The sequence below is a fragment of the Phocoena phocoena genome, chromosome 11 (assembly GCF_963924675.1).
Source record: "Phocoena phocoena chromosome 11, mPhoPho1.1, whole genome shotgun sequence".
Taxonomy (NCBI): domain Eukaryota; kingdom Metazoa; phylum Chordata; class Mammalia; order Artiodactyla; family Phocoenidae; genus Phocoena; species Phocoena phocoena.
Genome location: NC_089229.1, coordinates 10,963,978 through 10,979,581, shown reverse-complemented (window position 1 = coordinate 10,979,581; position 15,604 = coordinate 10,963,978). Strand labels below are relative to the sequence as shown.

The window sequence follows — 15,604 nt, the reverse complement described above, 5'->3', positions numbered from 1 at the left end:
CAGAGCTCAGCCTGTGGGTGCTTCAGCAGAGGCGGGACAGTGCTCCCCCCCCAGCTGGGGTCCCCGGAGGTCTATAGGGTGCTCTGGGAAGAGGGTAGGTGGGCTCACCGTGAGGTGCCAGGAGCAGTGGGTGCTGGGTGAGTAGTAGCTGGGGAAGTACGGCGTGCTGAGGACGCCCTGCAGCTCCAGCCGGCCTTCCAGGGTCAGATTCACCTCACAGGCTTGGCCCGGAGAACAGAAGTTACACAGGGTGCCTTGGACCCACCCCGCTGCACCTGCCAGCAGGCGGGGGGCAGCTGAAACCCATGCCCCCTACTGCCACTAAACAGTACAGCCTGATGACTGAGTGTGAATGTGTGACCTTGGGCCTCAGTTTCCTCATCTGTGAAACAGGGACAATGACAGTACATACCTCATAGGGCAGTTGAGTGGATTAAACAGACGTGGTATGTAGTAAGTGCTCAATAAATGTTCGCTGCTGACATCAGCTGTGCAACCCTTCACGGTTTACTGAATGTGCTCACTGCTGCGCCAGCCTCACAGTTACGGGGGCTGGGGAGGGAGAATCGCTCCACTTTTCAAAGATGAGGTTTGGGGAAGAGGAGCCACTTGGCTGACGTCACACAGTGAGAGGGCGAGGCATGGGCAGCAGGTGTGTTCCCAGCTAGCACAACACCTTCCATGGAAGTCAGGGGCCCTAAAGCCCCCATTCCCTCCCCGTAGAGCTATGTCAGAGACGTCCATGAGAGTGGGCAGCAATGGCACCTCTTTAGCTCCAGGGACTCCCAGGGGTCACCTGTGGACCTGGGCCACCAGCAGGAGACCAGTGGGGTGGACACCAGGGGACGGAGGGGAAAGTCGGTGGGAAGAGGCAGACTGACGGCAGAGGCGGGGAGAGGCTCTTTGTGTAGTTCCTGTTTGCAACCCTCCCTTCCACTGAGCCCAGGACAGCCCAGGACAGCCAGCCATCAGGTGTGAAGGGTGGGACGTGCTCTTCCTGAGAAAGGGGGTGGAGGAGGGGGAATCTGAAGCAGGAGGAGAGTGGGGGAGTCTCAGTGGGGCAGCCTGGGGGACCCTTTCCCAAGGAATGCTGTGAATCGCCCTCCCCTGAGCCATCTCCAGGGACGACTGTGTGGTTGGCCTTTGGTGTGAGAGGGTTGTCTGGTGGACCCCACGCTCCAGGCTCAGCCAGGGCGGGTGCAGAGGGAAGAGGGGGCAGGGGAGGACAGAGAGAGGAGGGCAGACAGACAGTAACCTCAGGAAAGAAAGAGTCAGAAAGAGGGCAGGAGAGAGAATGAGGGGGAGATGAGGGAGGGCGGGAGAGAGGGGCAGGGGAGGGGGTGAGGGAGAAGGTGGGGGAAATGGAGCGAGAATAGAGAGAGATAAAGTGGGTCCAGGGGTGGGGGTGAGGTTGGAGAGCAGAGGCACTTCCAGAACCTTCCCTCCCCCATCCCATCCCCAACCAGAGCAAAGAAGGTGAAGGCAAGCCCGAGGAGCACCCCTGGCTTCTGCCACTGTGCCCCTCCCATCCCCTAGGGACCCCTGACCCCTCACCCTGGAAGGCCACGGGCTGCACGGAGAGCACGAAGGGGTCATAGTAGCTGTGCAGGCCCTTCTTCCAGACCACCGCCATGATGGCGCCCGATGCCAGGACCTCCACCACGGGCTCCTGGCGACTGCAGCCATAGACCCTGGTGGGACAGAGAAAGGCGGCGACAGGGGAGGCAGGGTCTGAGACGGGCATCAGGGAGGGCAGCGGGTTTCCGGGAGGAGCAGAGGAGGAGGGATTGGCAGCCTATATATCTGGGTCTTCGGCTAGTCTGCTGTGTGGCCTCAGGCAGGTAGGTGTCTGACCGTCTCTGGCCCAGGGGGCTGACTGGAGGCCCTGTAAGGGTCAGGCCAGCTCCTCACGGGAGAGAAGCCAAAAGGTTACCCAGACTTCTGGAGCTTACAATTCGACTGTGATGGCTCATTCCAGGCCCATAGCACCCCTCCACCCCCTCAGAATCCCTGTGACCCCTGAGTGCCCAGTAGGCAGACCAGACTGGCACTATACCCGCTGGCTGGCCACACCTGACCCCTGGCCCTGTTCTGGGCTGGAACAGAGAGAAGACAGATGTGCGGTCTGGTGATCCCTTGAGCACCCCAGGATTCTACCCAGAGCCTGCCATGGGGGAGGCACAGAGGAAATAGCAGTATCTTAGAATTCTAGACTCTTAGAGGAATGTCAGCCCTGAAAAGGCTTTTCAGAGATTGTCAAGGTCAACCGCTTGGTTGCCAGGTGGGGAAACCCAGGCTCACGAACGTGCCAAGGCCCCACCCTGGGTCCACAGCAGAGACAGACCCACGCTAGGCACTGCCTGTGACGGCGTCTGGCGCCCCTGCCGTGTCCATGCCCATGGTCGGCCCATCTCAGGTGGAGTGCTCCCGGCTTCCCTCTCCCTCACTCTTTGCCAACATCTGCCAAACTTCCCCTTGCCTCCGACAGAATTCTCTGGAGCCCTTGCTAATCGGTAGACCAATGCCCAGAAAGCTAATAACCCTGCTTCCCCCGGAGGGGGCACGCCAGCATCCAGCTGCGGGGTACTGCCTGGCCGGCGCCGGCCCTGGAGCTCTGGCCTTGACCGATGGGAGTGGGCGGCCACGTGGGGGGCTGCAGGCACCCAGGGAAGTGCGAGAAATCCAAGCACAGCCTCAAAAACACCACCCACAGCAGCCCTGGCAACACTGGCCACTGTGGAGGGAAGACCCAGGAGGGTCCTGGTGCCCCAGGGTCCTGGGAAGGGGCATTTCCCCTGGCCTCCGCCTGCCCAGGCACTGGTCCCCACTCCGCTGGCTTGATCTCACTGCGGGGGTCGGGGGGAGGGGTCCACCCTGTGGTACCAGGCCCTCCCCGCCTCCACTGCTCCTCCCCTCCAGGAGGTGGGAGGTAAGATATTTGGATTAAGGGGGACCTGAGGTCGCCTTTAACGGTTTCTTTTAATATTGGGGATTTCTTTTATTTACTTAGCAGCTGAGCCCTTGTTGTAACTAAAACGAGGTGAAAGTTGGTGGAGGCCCCACCAGCTCCCCCCGCCCTCCAACCCCGCCCCCGCGTCTTCCCATTACCACCAAAGTCCCCCCTTCATGGTCTGGGGTGCAAGTCTGAGGACCTCCCCAGTCTTGTCTGACCCATCATTTTACACCTTCTCCAAGCGTCTGAGACGGAGTGAGCCACTTGGTGCCACCATGAGTAGGAACAGAGCTGAGCCGGCAGTCAGGTCCCCTCTGCAACAGCAGGCTGCAGGCGGGCACTTGGAGAAGCCCCAGGGAAAGCGCTGAAGCGTTCCCACCCTCATCAGTCCTGGAAATGAGCTGTGTCTGGCTTCTCTGGGCTCCCCAGAGCCCTCCAGGAACCCAGCCCACGCACACGCCAGATTGCGGTCAGCAGGTGTCAGGGCTGTGGGGGGGCGGGGGGAGGGCTGCAGATGAGAGCCAGCCTCAGACCCTGGAGAGCCAGAGAGGCCCCGGGGGAGGGGGCCGGGGAGAACCTTCACCCAGCTCGCCCTTCAGGACTGCCCTTGATCTTGAACATGCAGGTCCCACCCCCATCCCGAAAGCTGGAAGCTGGGCACCTGAGAAAGACAGAGGAGGCAGCAGCCGGGTGCCCCAGGGTGTCCCCTGACCTCCTACAGACCTACTCCCCTCTCCCACCCAGTGGGGGGGGTGATCAGGCTCCTGGAGGCCAAGGCCATTTCCAGCCCCTTCCTGGTCTCCCCACAGCCCACCACCTGCCCGCCTTTTGCATTCCATGTCATATCCTAAAGCCCTTCTCCTCTGCTCAAGAACTTTCTGTTAGTTCCTCACTTAGCAAGTATTAAAGTTCAGATAGCTCCTGGCATTCCATGCCCTTCGTTACTCAGCCCCAACTCGACTATACATAATGATAGTAGTAATGGATAGCTACTGGATGTTTAATGGATACATTTAATGTATGGTAATAATGGACAGCATCGCTATGTGTGAGGAGCCTGGCCCAGCAGGTCTGATTTAAATCCTCACAATAGCCCTGCAAGGTAGGCATGGCTGTGCACCCATTTTACAGGTGAGGAAACTGAGGCGCAGAGAGGCAAAGTAACTTGGCTTAGAGCACACTGCTAGAAAGCAGTAGAGTATGGTTGGAAGTCTGGGGCTGCCAGACTCTGGAGCATTCTAACAAGATCACGTCGCCTCCCAGAGCTGACTTTAGGGGTCATCTAGTACACCTGTTTTGTTACAAATGGGGAAACTGAGGCTGGGGGAGGGGAAGGGGATTGCTCACAGCACACAGCCTTTTCCAGTCTCCTCTCACCATCTCCCTCTGGGCTGGCCTCACTGTCTCCCGGATACCAAATACCAGGGCCTGGGGTCACACAGCCCCTTGTCTCAGAACACTGGGTGTGGCTTTGACCCCACACCATCACCCCCTTCCCAACCTTCCCCCCACTGCCCTCCCAGGGACTCACGAGGTGAGAAGCCTCCTCTCGAGGGGCCCAGCCACATCATACATGGCCAGCCGGTCCCGGCAGTCAGCCAGCATCCACTCCAGCCGGAGCTTGAGCATGAGATCCTCGGGGCCCTGCAGGTGCCACAGGCAGCTGGAGGCCAGGGGGTCGGGACCCTTCAGCCGGAGGACCTGGCCCTGGCCCACGTAGCTGTAGCGGTAGCAGCCTGGAGTGGGGAGAGGGACAGGCCCCCTGACCCCTGTTAGCTGGGAGGAGAGACCCGCAGTGGGCCCAGCCCTGTCAGGTCCTCACCCAAGCAGGGGTGGGGCGGGGAGAGTAGCTGGATGGGGGTCAGCCCAGATATGCTATATCCCAGCTTTCTGTTTCCCTACTGCTCCATCCCCAGCCTCCTCAACCATGCACTCATTCATTGGTTCATTCATTCGTTCCCTTAGCACTCACTGAGCTCTCCATGCCAGGCGAGTGCCAGAGAAAGGTCCCGTCACTTTCCGGGAGCAAGGAGAGCAGCAGGGAAAGATGCAGGCACTGGGCGGAATAGCTCAGAAGTGAGGGCTCCCAGGGAAGTCCTGGGAGGTCACAGAGTAAGGAAAGGGCTGCAGGCCGGCGCGGACAGGGGACTTTGAGTCAGGAGGGCAAGTGGGAGGAGGCAGGCAGGACCCAGATCACGCCCAGGAGAGAAGCCTTTTCCTCCTGCGGCCGTGGGAGCCATGGAAGGTTAGGCAGGGCTGGGACACGGTCGGGCTTGGATCACAGACTCCCCTGGCTACTGGGAGCAAAGCTGAGGAGGCCGGGAGGCCAGTGGGATGGCCGAGCAATAAAGGGAGCGGGATGAGGGCTTCGTTTCAGGTGGAGAGAAGGGAGTGTGTTCCAGTGGGGCTGGGAGGCAGCCCGGGTAGAGGAAGTGAGCGCAAGCTAGTATGCTGCCATAAGTATGTCGTTTAAACGTCATCGTGAGCCTGTGAAGCAGGGAGGATGGGTGCTCTGCCCGGAAGCAGTAAGGATTCGGGAGTAAGCCCCGGATGCGGGAGGCAGCCTGGTGTGCGGGGAGTCCAGACGCCGCGTGGTCGTCCCGGCACCACCTCCTATCAGCTGCGTGCCTCTGGGCCAGTCACTCAGCCACCCTGAGTTCTGTCAAGTGGACAAAGTACTAACCCCTGTCCCACCTCCTTCTCTGTGTGGTTCTGAGGACCAGGAAGGGAATGGAGGTGAGCGAACAGGCTTTGCTCTGATGCTGCTGCCTCTTGCTCAGCGCCCTCTTCCCTGGCCATCCTGACTCCAGCTGGGGAGCCGACCTCCCCAGGGAGAGAGCTCTGACACCTGCAAGGGGAAGGGTCAGGACCCCTGGGGAAAGGTACCTGGCTGTTCCTAGGCGTTTATATTCTTTAAATCTTGCTCCAAGGTGATGCTTTGCTTTTGCCATTTTAATAATTACTTTTTTTGTGAAGCAAATTAAGTAGAGAGGGATGTGCTGGTCTCTGTTGATAATCAGAAACATCTTTGGGGAGGCTGGGCGAAAGTAAATGAAACGGCCTTCTGTGTTCTCCTCACCTGGCCCCTTCCCCGCTGGACCTGACAGATTCCTACCTACCCCCCAATCCTGAGTCTGTTGCCCCCTCCTCCATGAAGCCTTCCAGGAGCCCCCGGTCAGGAGCAACTCCTTCCTCCCTCTAGAAGCACATCCCTTCCTCTGCTTTGGCTCACAGCCCCTGTGCGTCTCCCTCATGGGGCTCAGAGCTCCTCCGAGGGCAGGGGTGAGGACACGGTCAGCTGGTGTCTTCAGAGCAGGCATGGGGCCTGGCATGGATAAACTGCCCCAAAAGCCCGTTTAAAGGACTTGAATTGTCATCCTCGCCCCATTAGGCATTGCGCTCCAGGAGGGCAGGGGCTCTGGACATGCACTGAACTAAATAAGGATCATGATAAAGCAGCTGCCAGAAACCTGGGGACACGTGGACACCCGGCACAGCCAAGGGCAATGGAAAGGCCCATTCCAGACCAAGGGTCAGAGCAACATGGGCACCAATGCAGTGTTAGATGATAGACAGATGACAGATAAGCACAAGATCTGTTTCTCGTGCTCTCCTTTGGACACAAGGAGGGAACATCTTCATCAGTGAGTTAAATAAATCTCTGACACGTGCTCATATCTTTGTATGAGAATATCATGATTTCCAGTGTTTGAAAATCGTCCTTTGACTCCACCACCTCCATTCACCGAGGAAATAAGCATGTGACCAGCCACATGGGAGGAGAGGAAGGTCAGAAAAGGTATAACCAGGATTTCAACTCTGCCTCCCTAGGTAGTCTAGGAAGAATCTGGGAATTTTGGAACTCATGCTCAGAGCCACAGGGTACAGTAGCCTAGGTGATGCACTGCACAAGTGCAGGAGTCTCCAGTCACACAGACCGTAATGTGGGCAGTGCCCCCTGGCGTTGTGCAGCATGGTGGCCCTGCTGGTGCTTTGCTTCCCGGGGTTCAGTGGGAAGACTGGAGCCCCTTGGAGAAAAGCAAGGTGACTCTAGCAATAGGGCATGGGGGTGGGGTGGGAGGAGAGGGCAGATTAGCCTGGCTGGCTGAGAAAGGGAAGGAAAAGTTGGAGGGAGTATCCTTGAATGTGACAGAAATATCTCCCAAAGACCCAGTTTTAAAGCCAAAGTGATTGATATACCTCGAATTGGCAAGATTATTTTCTACCATCAGTGGAAATGGTAGATTGTGGGCAAATGGAATTCCATGATAGAAAAGTAGGGTCACATTGATGTGCAAATAAATCTGCTACTCGCTCACCCCCCCACACACACGCAACACACACACACTTTTGTACAAGAGACACACACACACACACACGTGTTCACATGTGCACAACACCTCCTCCCCTCCCCCCCACAAGCCCCCAGTCTCGCTCAGGACCCATCACTGAGGCCACCGTGGTGCCCCCTGGGTAACCCCAGACCATGCCTCCTGCACCCATAGAAGCCATGTGGACCCCTGACACTCAACCAAACCAAGGAAAACACCAACTCAAAAGGAAAGTGGGGAGGAAAAACCAAAGTCGCGTACCCAGTGTGGAATTCAGTGCAACTATGTCTTTCACGCTGGCTTCTGTTAAAAGGAAACAAACAAATAAACAGATCAAAAATAAATAAATAAAATGAAATACAAAATAAAAATAGAAGAGACTATCACAGCCAGCCTGTCTGACTGCCCACCCTCCCCCATGCCCCCGCCCCTCAGTCCTGGCTCCTGGCCACTCAGTGGGGGGGCCCATCCCCGAGAGCATCCCAGCCCTGGCAGCAGCCTTCCCAGGCCTTGCCAGACCGTCCCACGTTCCCTGTCCCCAGTACTGACCCAGGATCACCAGGCCCTCGGGGTCCACCTCATACTCGGCCCTGTAGGGAACAGGGGCCGAGCTGTTGGCCGTGGACAGCAGCTCCTCCACCAGCAGGGCCCGCACCACCTCGGGGCTCAGCATCGGCCGGCGGTGCTCGGGGATTTGGAGGATGAACCAGAAGAAGCAGGTGAGCGGTCCCTCCCTGATGTGGCAGCAGTGAGAGGGGCTGGGGGCGGAGCCTGGACTTTGGGCCCCGCCCAGCACCCTGCTCCTGATGGGAGCTGGGGGAGGACACCAACTGCGGCTCATGCGCATTGAGCGCTTACTACTTGTCCGGGTCTGCTCTCCACTATCACTTGGAAGTCTCCTAACAACCTCTGAGGGAGGGGCTCTCAACAGCCCCATTTCACAGATGAGAAAACTGAGGCACGAGAGGTTAGGTTGTGTGCCACGGACCCTGTCATAAGTGAATGGGACAGCTGCCTACCACTCCTCCATGTCCTCACCTGATACCCATCAGGCCGTTGCTAAGGGCGCCACGGCCACTGTCTAGGGTAATCCCTACCACACCATTGTGCCTATTCTCCAGATGAGAAGCCAAGCTGGGTGAAGGGAGGTCACATGCGGGAAGCCAAGTTTCCTCTCCGTGCCTCAGTTTCCCCATTTTAAAACATGAAGCCACTGCCTCAGAAGCCTACAGTGTCTTTCATTCTTTGAGTCTAAAGTTCTAGCAGGGGCCGGTCGTGGGGCCCGGGCGACTCACCCAAAGGAGTAGACGGAGCTAGAGTTGTAGTAAGTACCCAGGCAGGTGCTGGCAATGAGCTCCTTGAGCTAAAAGGAGGGGAAAAAAGCAGAGCCCCCTGGTGACCCTCTGTAGAAACCCCCTCCTGCCCTGAGATGCCCTTTGCCCCTCCCAGCAGCCCTGCTTGACAGAGGAGCCTATGGGGTAGAGAGGCTTGCCCATGGTCACACGGTGGGCAGTGGCCATGCCAAGAAACAAACCTCATTCCATCTTTTTACCCCTCCCCCTACACCCGGGCACTGCCCCTGACACCTCCACGTCTACCAGCTCTGACCTCAGTCAGACCACCAGTGGCCTCTCCCCCTCATCAAAAGTCACTCCTCGACTCTGAGAAGCCCCACTAGGCTCCCGAGTCCCCTCCTCAGCCCCAGCCGCCAGCCACGGGAGCTGAGCTGGCTGGTCTTCGCACGTGTTCAGTGGCAGTGCCACTGGCAGGGTGGAATGGCAGGACTGTGGGTTCTTAAAGCACTCTGAACGGCGTAGAGGTAACGTCCACACTCTCCTCTCTCATTTCAACCCCACGACAACCCTACAGACAGACACTGTTGTTATCACTCCACTTTACACGAAAGGAAAGAGAGCCTTGGGTGGGTCTCCCAGAAGCGGGTCCTGAGGCAGGCGGTTTATTTGGAGGTGATTCCAAGGAACACCAGTGGGGAAGACAGATGGGCAGGGAGGGAAGGTGCCGGCCAGAGCTGTGGCAACTGAGGTGCCATCCAACGGGGACCTCTGAGAGACTGCGGGGGCATCTTCAGAACTGCTCCCACCAAGGGCCAAGGGAGCCGGGGTATTTATCCACCTTCTCCATCTCTCACGTCTGAGGGCTACTGCTGGGAATAACTCCTCAGCACTTCCGGCCCGCCCTTCAGGGTGCTGTCCTGCGACCTAAGAGTGGCAGGTGCTGGCCATGGGAGACCATCCCCAGTGAAGTAAGCCATTGCCCGGCAAGAGAGGGTGTGTGAGTGGGTCCGGGCAGCATCCCTGCACTGCCCTAATTTCCTAAGGTCATGCTTCTACTAAGTGGCACAATCAGGATTTAGTCCTAGTGCATTTGACCCCAGAGCCCGCTACCTTTCCCACTGCCCTACACCACCTCGTTTCCATTGTGCCTGGAACGGGGCTCTGATCCCAGTGAGTGTGTTGGGTGGACTAACCCACTGGCTTGACGTGATCAGGCCCCTCCCCTCTCCCTTCTTGTCCCCACCATCCTTCCCTCCCATCCCCGCAATCCTTCCTACCATCATCTGAGCTTTGGTGGTTTCACTGCGGAAGGCACTGGACTCCCGGCGGGCGAGGTCCTGGGAGAAGTGACGATTGAGCACACGGAGGCTGCCTGAGTACACCTGGCTGACCGTCATCTCCGCCTTGTGCCCTACCCAGGAAGAAAGCAGCAAAGTTAACCAAGGGAACAGATGGGGACGGCTCCTGTGTCCCCCACACCTTCTTCTGCCACCCTGAGCCCCCAGCTCAGCCACCAGCATCCTGGGCCTCCAAGGCACCACCACCGTCATCATCATCTTTGTCATTGTCATTCAGAGTTTGTGTAGTGACAAACGGGTCCCACAATGCCAGGGAGGAGAGAGGCCAACTGATGAATGGTGTCCCAGAGGCTCCCAGGCAGAAGCTGACATGGTGATCAGTCCAGGACATAGATGCCAAGAAACCCACATGGGCCCAGCAGGTCAAGTCCTTGGTTTAGCACCTCTGTGTTGTCCAGTGGGTTGTCCAGGTGGCACCTACTATGTGGGGTACACTAATAAACCAAGACAGACGGGTCTCCCTGTGTGGAGCTGACAGTAGTGGGTAAGGCAGATGTTCCCCCAGTAACCATACAACCTGTGGGATTCATATGCCAGCAGCGTCTTGAAGAGGCACAAGTTGCTATTGAGGGGGGGACATGGCAAAGAAAACCTGGGCCAGGGTGACCCTCCATCTGAGCTGGGAGGAGTGGAGAGTAAACTGGGAAGAGGGGAAAGAGGGAAGTACCTTCAGGGCAGCAGGAATAGCACGTGCAAAGGCCCTGCGACAGAGGGATCATGGCAAGGACCAGGGCCAAAAGCCTGTTTGGCTGGAGCAGTCAGATAGGGGGAGGCATAATAAGAGATTGAGACATCAGCAGGGCAAGACTTTGGTCTTTCCCTAATGAGCAAGGGAAACCACGAAAGGTTTAAAATCAGGGATGACGTCATCAGATTTCCGTTTTGCAAAGATTGTTTTGGCTGATGTGAAGACAATAGATCCACGGCCCAGGGTTTATACCCCTATTCAGTCATTTATTCATTCATTCAATAAATATTTATTGAGAACCTGCTATGTTTAGGGACTGGTCTAGAGCACTTGGGAATATACCAGCATAACAATGAACAAAATAATCAAGAAAAAACAAACCTGTCCTTCAGAGATTGTAGTCTAACAAGAAAGACAGACTATAAACAACAAACATAGGACATAACACGTTAGAGATGTAAGTGGTGTGGAAATCAAGGGCTGGTGTGGGCTGCAACTTGGAGGCCAGAGAAGAGGGAGATGGTATCAGCCATGTGGATGTTAATCTATGGGACGAGCATTTCAGGCAGCAGACCGGCAAGTGCAAAGGCCCTGAGGCAGGAGCTTGTCTGGATGTTTGAGGAACAGCAAGAAGTGAGCTAGGGGAGAGCAGGAGGAGATGACATGGGGGAGGGGGAGGTCATGTAGGGCCTTGCAACCCTGGAAGGACTTTGATTTTTGCTCTGAGTGAGACAGGAGCCCTGGGAGGCTCTAAGCAGAGACGTTAGATGATTTGATTTGCTTTGTAAAAATATCCCTCTGCCTTTGTGTTGAGAACAGGCTCTAAGGAGGCAAAGGCAGAAGCAGAGAGAACTACAGGAGGCTCCTGCAGCCGTCAAGTGAGAGTGGTCCGGGGGAGACTGGACCAGGCTGTGCAGTGAAGAGGGAGAGAAGTGATTGGAGTCAGGGTATGTTTTGGGGTTAGAGAGGACCAGGTTTGCTGGTGGCAAATTGGGGCTGGGGAGTAAAAGAAAGAGAGCAGTTAGGGGAGCAACGGGAAGGATGGAATGGCCACCATCTGGGATGTTCTCTCCATTTTTTTTTCAATTTTAAAGGATTTTCTTAGGCCACTATTTTTATTTATTTATTTATTTATTTATTTATTTTTTGCGGTACGCGTGCCTCTCACTGCTGTGGCCTCTCCCGTTGCGGAGCACAGGCTCCAGACGTGCAGGCCCAGTAGCCATGGCTCACGGGCCCAGCCGCTCCGCAGCACGTGGGATCTTCCTGGACCGGGGCATGAACTTGCGTCCCCTTTATCGGTGGGCGGACTCTCAACCACTGCGCCACCAGGGAAGCCCTCTTAGGTCACTATTGATGATACCCTAAAGTTATATACCATTTTCTCAACATCTCGAACTTCCAAAAATCTCATATATAAACACACATTGCCTCTGAAACATGGAAAATCAATAGTTCAATATCATTTTATATTAACAACTGGTAAACATCAATTAAAAATGAAAGCCCCGGGGCTTCCCTGGTGGCGCAGTGGTTGAGAGTATGCCTGCCGATGCAGGGGACACGGGTTCGTGCCCCGGTCCGGGAAGATCCCACATGCCGTGGAGCGGCTGGGCCCGTGAGCCATGGCCACTGAGCCTGTGCGTCCGGAGACTGTGCTCCGCAACGGGAGAGGCCACAGCAGTGAGAGGCCCGCGTACCGCAAAAAAAAAAAAAAAATATATATATATATATATATATATGTATGAAAGCCCGTTTAAAATATACTCAAAAGGTAGACTGACAATTCACAAGAGAGTTAACTGTGAGTGGGGTCTGAGATGCACTCAGACATCCTGGAGGAGGGGCAGGCCCCGGTGATACAGTGGCGCTCAAGGGAGAGGCCCAGACTGGAAATGAAAATTTGGGAATCTTCAGGGCATAAGGGAATGTCGGGGTTGCGGGGGGAGCAGAGAGGAGGAGGAGGAGAAGTCACCATGAGCTGAGGGAAAAGGAAGTGTGGGCGCCCTGGAAGCCAAGTAAGGATAACGTGTCAAGGAGGAGGCAGGGAGGCGCCCGGTCACGTGCTGCCAATGGGACAAACTGACCGCCGGATTCTGCAACGTGAGGACTGGTGACCCTGACCAGCACTGTTGGAGTTTCGGGGGTGAGGGGCAGGGAGTCAGGTCGGAAAGGGTGCCCGAAAGAGGCGTGGAACGGGAGGCCGAAGCGTTTTCAAACAACAGGGATTTGCTGCAAAGGGGAGCAGAGAAGTGGCTGTGTGTGTGTGTGTGTGTGTGTGTGTGCGGGCACGAGAGGGATTCGGTACAGGAGCAATGAGAAGCGCTGTACAGTGATGGATGATGCCACCGGAGGAGAGAGGGGACATGGCTGGAGCCTGGCCACCACGAGGACAAAGGGAGTGGGATCTGGGCCGGGAGGACAGCTGACTTTAGATGGGGCAGGGCTGGTTCACACGTGGGGATGGGCGGAGCACAGAGCACGTGGGTACAGCTGGGAGGGCATCTATGGGGCTTCCCTTCGGAGTGGTTCCGTTTTCTCATTGAAGCAGGGGGCAAAGCGGGTGGGGGGTGAGGGAGGTTTGAGAATAAAGCATAAAACTGTGGCCCAGGAGAGCAGGAGAAGGAGAAGACCAGGGAAATACAGCTGGGCAGCATGAAGGGCCCCACTACTGGGCTCCAAGTGGACCAGCCCAGGGCCCACCGGCCTTGGGAAGCCGGCCCCCACCCTCTCCTCTCCTGGGCCACTTTCTGGGTCAGGCTGCCACTTAACCAGTCATTCGCTCCTTCAGGCTTATCCTGTTCCAGTGCAATAGGCCTCTTGTCCAGCTCCCCTTCCAGACCAGACACGGCGTGTCTCTGACTCATCTCCTCGTCCAGTGCCCGGTACCCAGAGCACAGCCTGGCCCAGTGCGGGAGGAATCGTTCACATATCTCCGAAAGTGCCTCCTCTGTCCTCATCCCTCTGGGGAAGGGGTTGGCCTCCCTCAGTAGAGGCTTTGGGGCACTCACCCCCTGGGTCCTCAGCCCCACGGAGCACCCGCCCCCAGCGGGGTGATTCACTCTAGGAGTGTAATCAGGAGAAATCAGACTCTGAGAAGAAAGACAATTGGCAGGTGAGTTCCTGGCCCTCCAGCCTGACTCTCTATGGTTTCCCCTTAAGACTAATTATCGCACAGCCTAAGGAGGCCTCGGCAGCCCCGTGTTATCTGGGGCGCCGGCTTCCTGCCGGTGGTGAAATGAACACAGCTTCCACTCCCGGCCTTCGTTGCTCGGCTCTGAACAGAATCACAATCCATCCGGCATCACGGCAGGTGGGTCCTCATCAGACCCAGGCTTCCTAACAGCTTCAACCCGGGGGTTCCAGAATACCCCCCCACCTCGACCCCCTTTAGAGCTGGGCCGAGGCTGATCTCCCCAGTGGCTGCTCCAAAATGGGTCCCCATTCCTTTCAGTGGACCTGAAATTCCACCAGGAGATGCAGTCAGTAAGAAAATGATCTAACTTTTGCAGAGTGCTTAATGGGAGGTCTCTGATCACTTGGGCAAGGTGGGCTGTCCCTGCTAGGGTTCCACCGGGGCCCCCTCTGCTTTCTCTGTCCTAGCACATGCCAAGCTTTATGGTGAGAACAGAACTATCTCTACAGCCTGGCACAGAGCTGGCATATAGGAGGTCCTCAGTACTGAATGAATGAATAGAAGGATGGACGAATGGACCCAGAGCATGGGCCAGTTTCTCCCGGGGTTCCAGGGGACTGACTGAGAGGGCTGTGATACCAGAGAGGGAGGGGCCAAAATTCAGGACATGGGAGATGCCTGAGCTACCTGCTCTGGGCATTCTTGCCCTCCCCCGACCCGCACCCACATTCCCTCTGGGTTGAATTCCACATGTGCCCATGCTGGGGTATAAAGCCATCTACGTGCATGGACACCCCCCTGGACACCTGAGTTCTGTGCCCCCCTCCCCTTCGTTCCCACTCATGCTGGGCCCTGGAGACCCCAAGATGATAGAGCTGTGGTCCCCACCCTAGAAGAGCTCCCAGATCGGGCTCCAGTGAGCAGACGCACTCATTGGTGCCAGGCACCACCAGCACCGCTGGGCCTCCTCCAGCTGAGCCAGGTGGCTCCAAGCCCCAGGGGCAACCCAGGAGGGCTGCAGGCAAGGGGAGGCAATGTTTACACCCCTTCAGCTTGTCACTTTACAAGAACTGGGCACTGGGAGAGCACTCCTTCCGCAGCTGCTGAGAACTGCGGGCACTAGGCCCCAGCACGGAACTTGCACTCCCATCTCATGGGACAGGAACGGAGACTCAGAGAGAAGCGCGTGTCCAAGGTCGCACAGTGGTTTCTAGGCATTGCTGAGCCTGGAATCCTGATCTGTCCTGCTGTGCCCCCTCGACCACCCCAAGTCCTCCCCAGGTACCTCTCCCAAGGGCCCCGCAGTTACCTAGGAGATACCAGAGCAGGACCCCGACTGATGCCAACACAACCAGGGCCAGCCACAGGGGAGCCAGGCGGAGGTAGTCGCGGACTTTTCTCTTGGAGTCCTCGGGGGCCTTAAACATCCCCTCCGGCTCTGCCTCTTCTCCATCACCTCCATCGCCCTGCCCGCCAGCCGCTTGGGGGGCCTTGGCCATGGGCATCCTGGCAAGGAAACAGACCAGGGTAGGAAAAAGCCTGGCATTTGCAAGGGAATCTTTACTGAACACCAACCTTGCACAGAAGTAAGACGGCATCCCTGCCTTTTGGGGGAGGAGGAGAATAACGCCAGCTAGCAGTCATTGAAAGTGAGCACTGAGCCAGCTCACAGAGGAGCGAAGCACGTCTCAGAGCAACTCGCCCAGGTGACCAGCTGGACCTGGTCTGGCTCCAGAATCCCTACCTTTGCATCTGCGGTCAGAGGAGAGATGGAGGTTTCACTGCCTGAGCCCCACCCCCCAAGGTACCCGCAGATGGAACTGGGGTACATGCATGGAGTACA

At 57.0% G+C, this 15,604-nt stretch overlaps 1 protein-coding gene across 1 annotated transcript in view; it reads right to left on the bottom strand.

Annotated features, from left to right (window-relative positions):
- TMPRSS6 (transmembrane serine protease 6) overlaps positions 1–15,266 on the bottom strand; it is a 31,060-nt gene extending 15,794 nt beyond the window's left edge. The window contains exons 1-8 of the mRNA XM_065887253.1: positions 15,071–15,266; positions 9,857–9,990; positions 8,580–8,647; positions 7,834–8,018; positions 7,546–7,587; positions 4,485–4,689; positions 1,555–1,691; positions 109–221 (exon numbers count right to left, since the gene is read on the bottom strand). Of these exons, the coding sequence (XP_065743325.1) occupies positions 109–221; positions 1,555–1,691; positions 4,485–4,689; positions 7,546–7,587; positions 7,834–8,018; positions 8,580–8,647; positions 9,857–9,990; positions 15,071–15,266 (1,080 nt within the window). The remainder of the gene's footprint in view (positions 1–108; positions 222–1,554; positions 1,692–4,484; positions 4,690–7,545; positions 7,588–7,833; positions 8,019–8,579; positions 8,648–9,856; positions 9,991–15,070) is intronic.
- Positions 15,267–15,604: the final 338 nt, after the last annotated feature.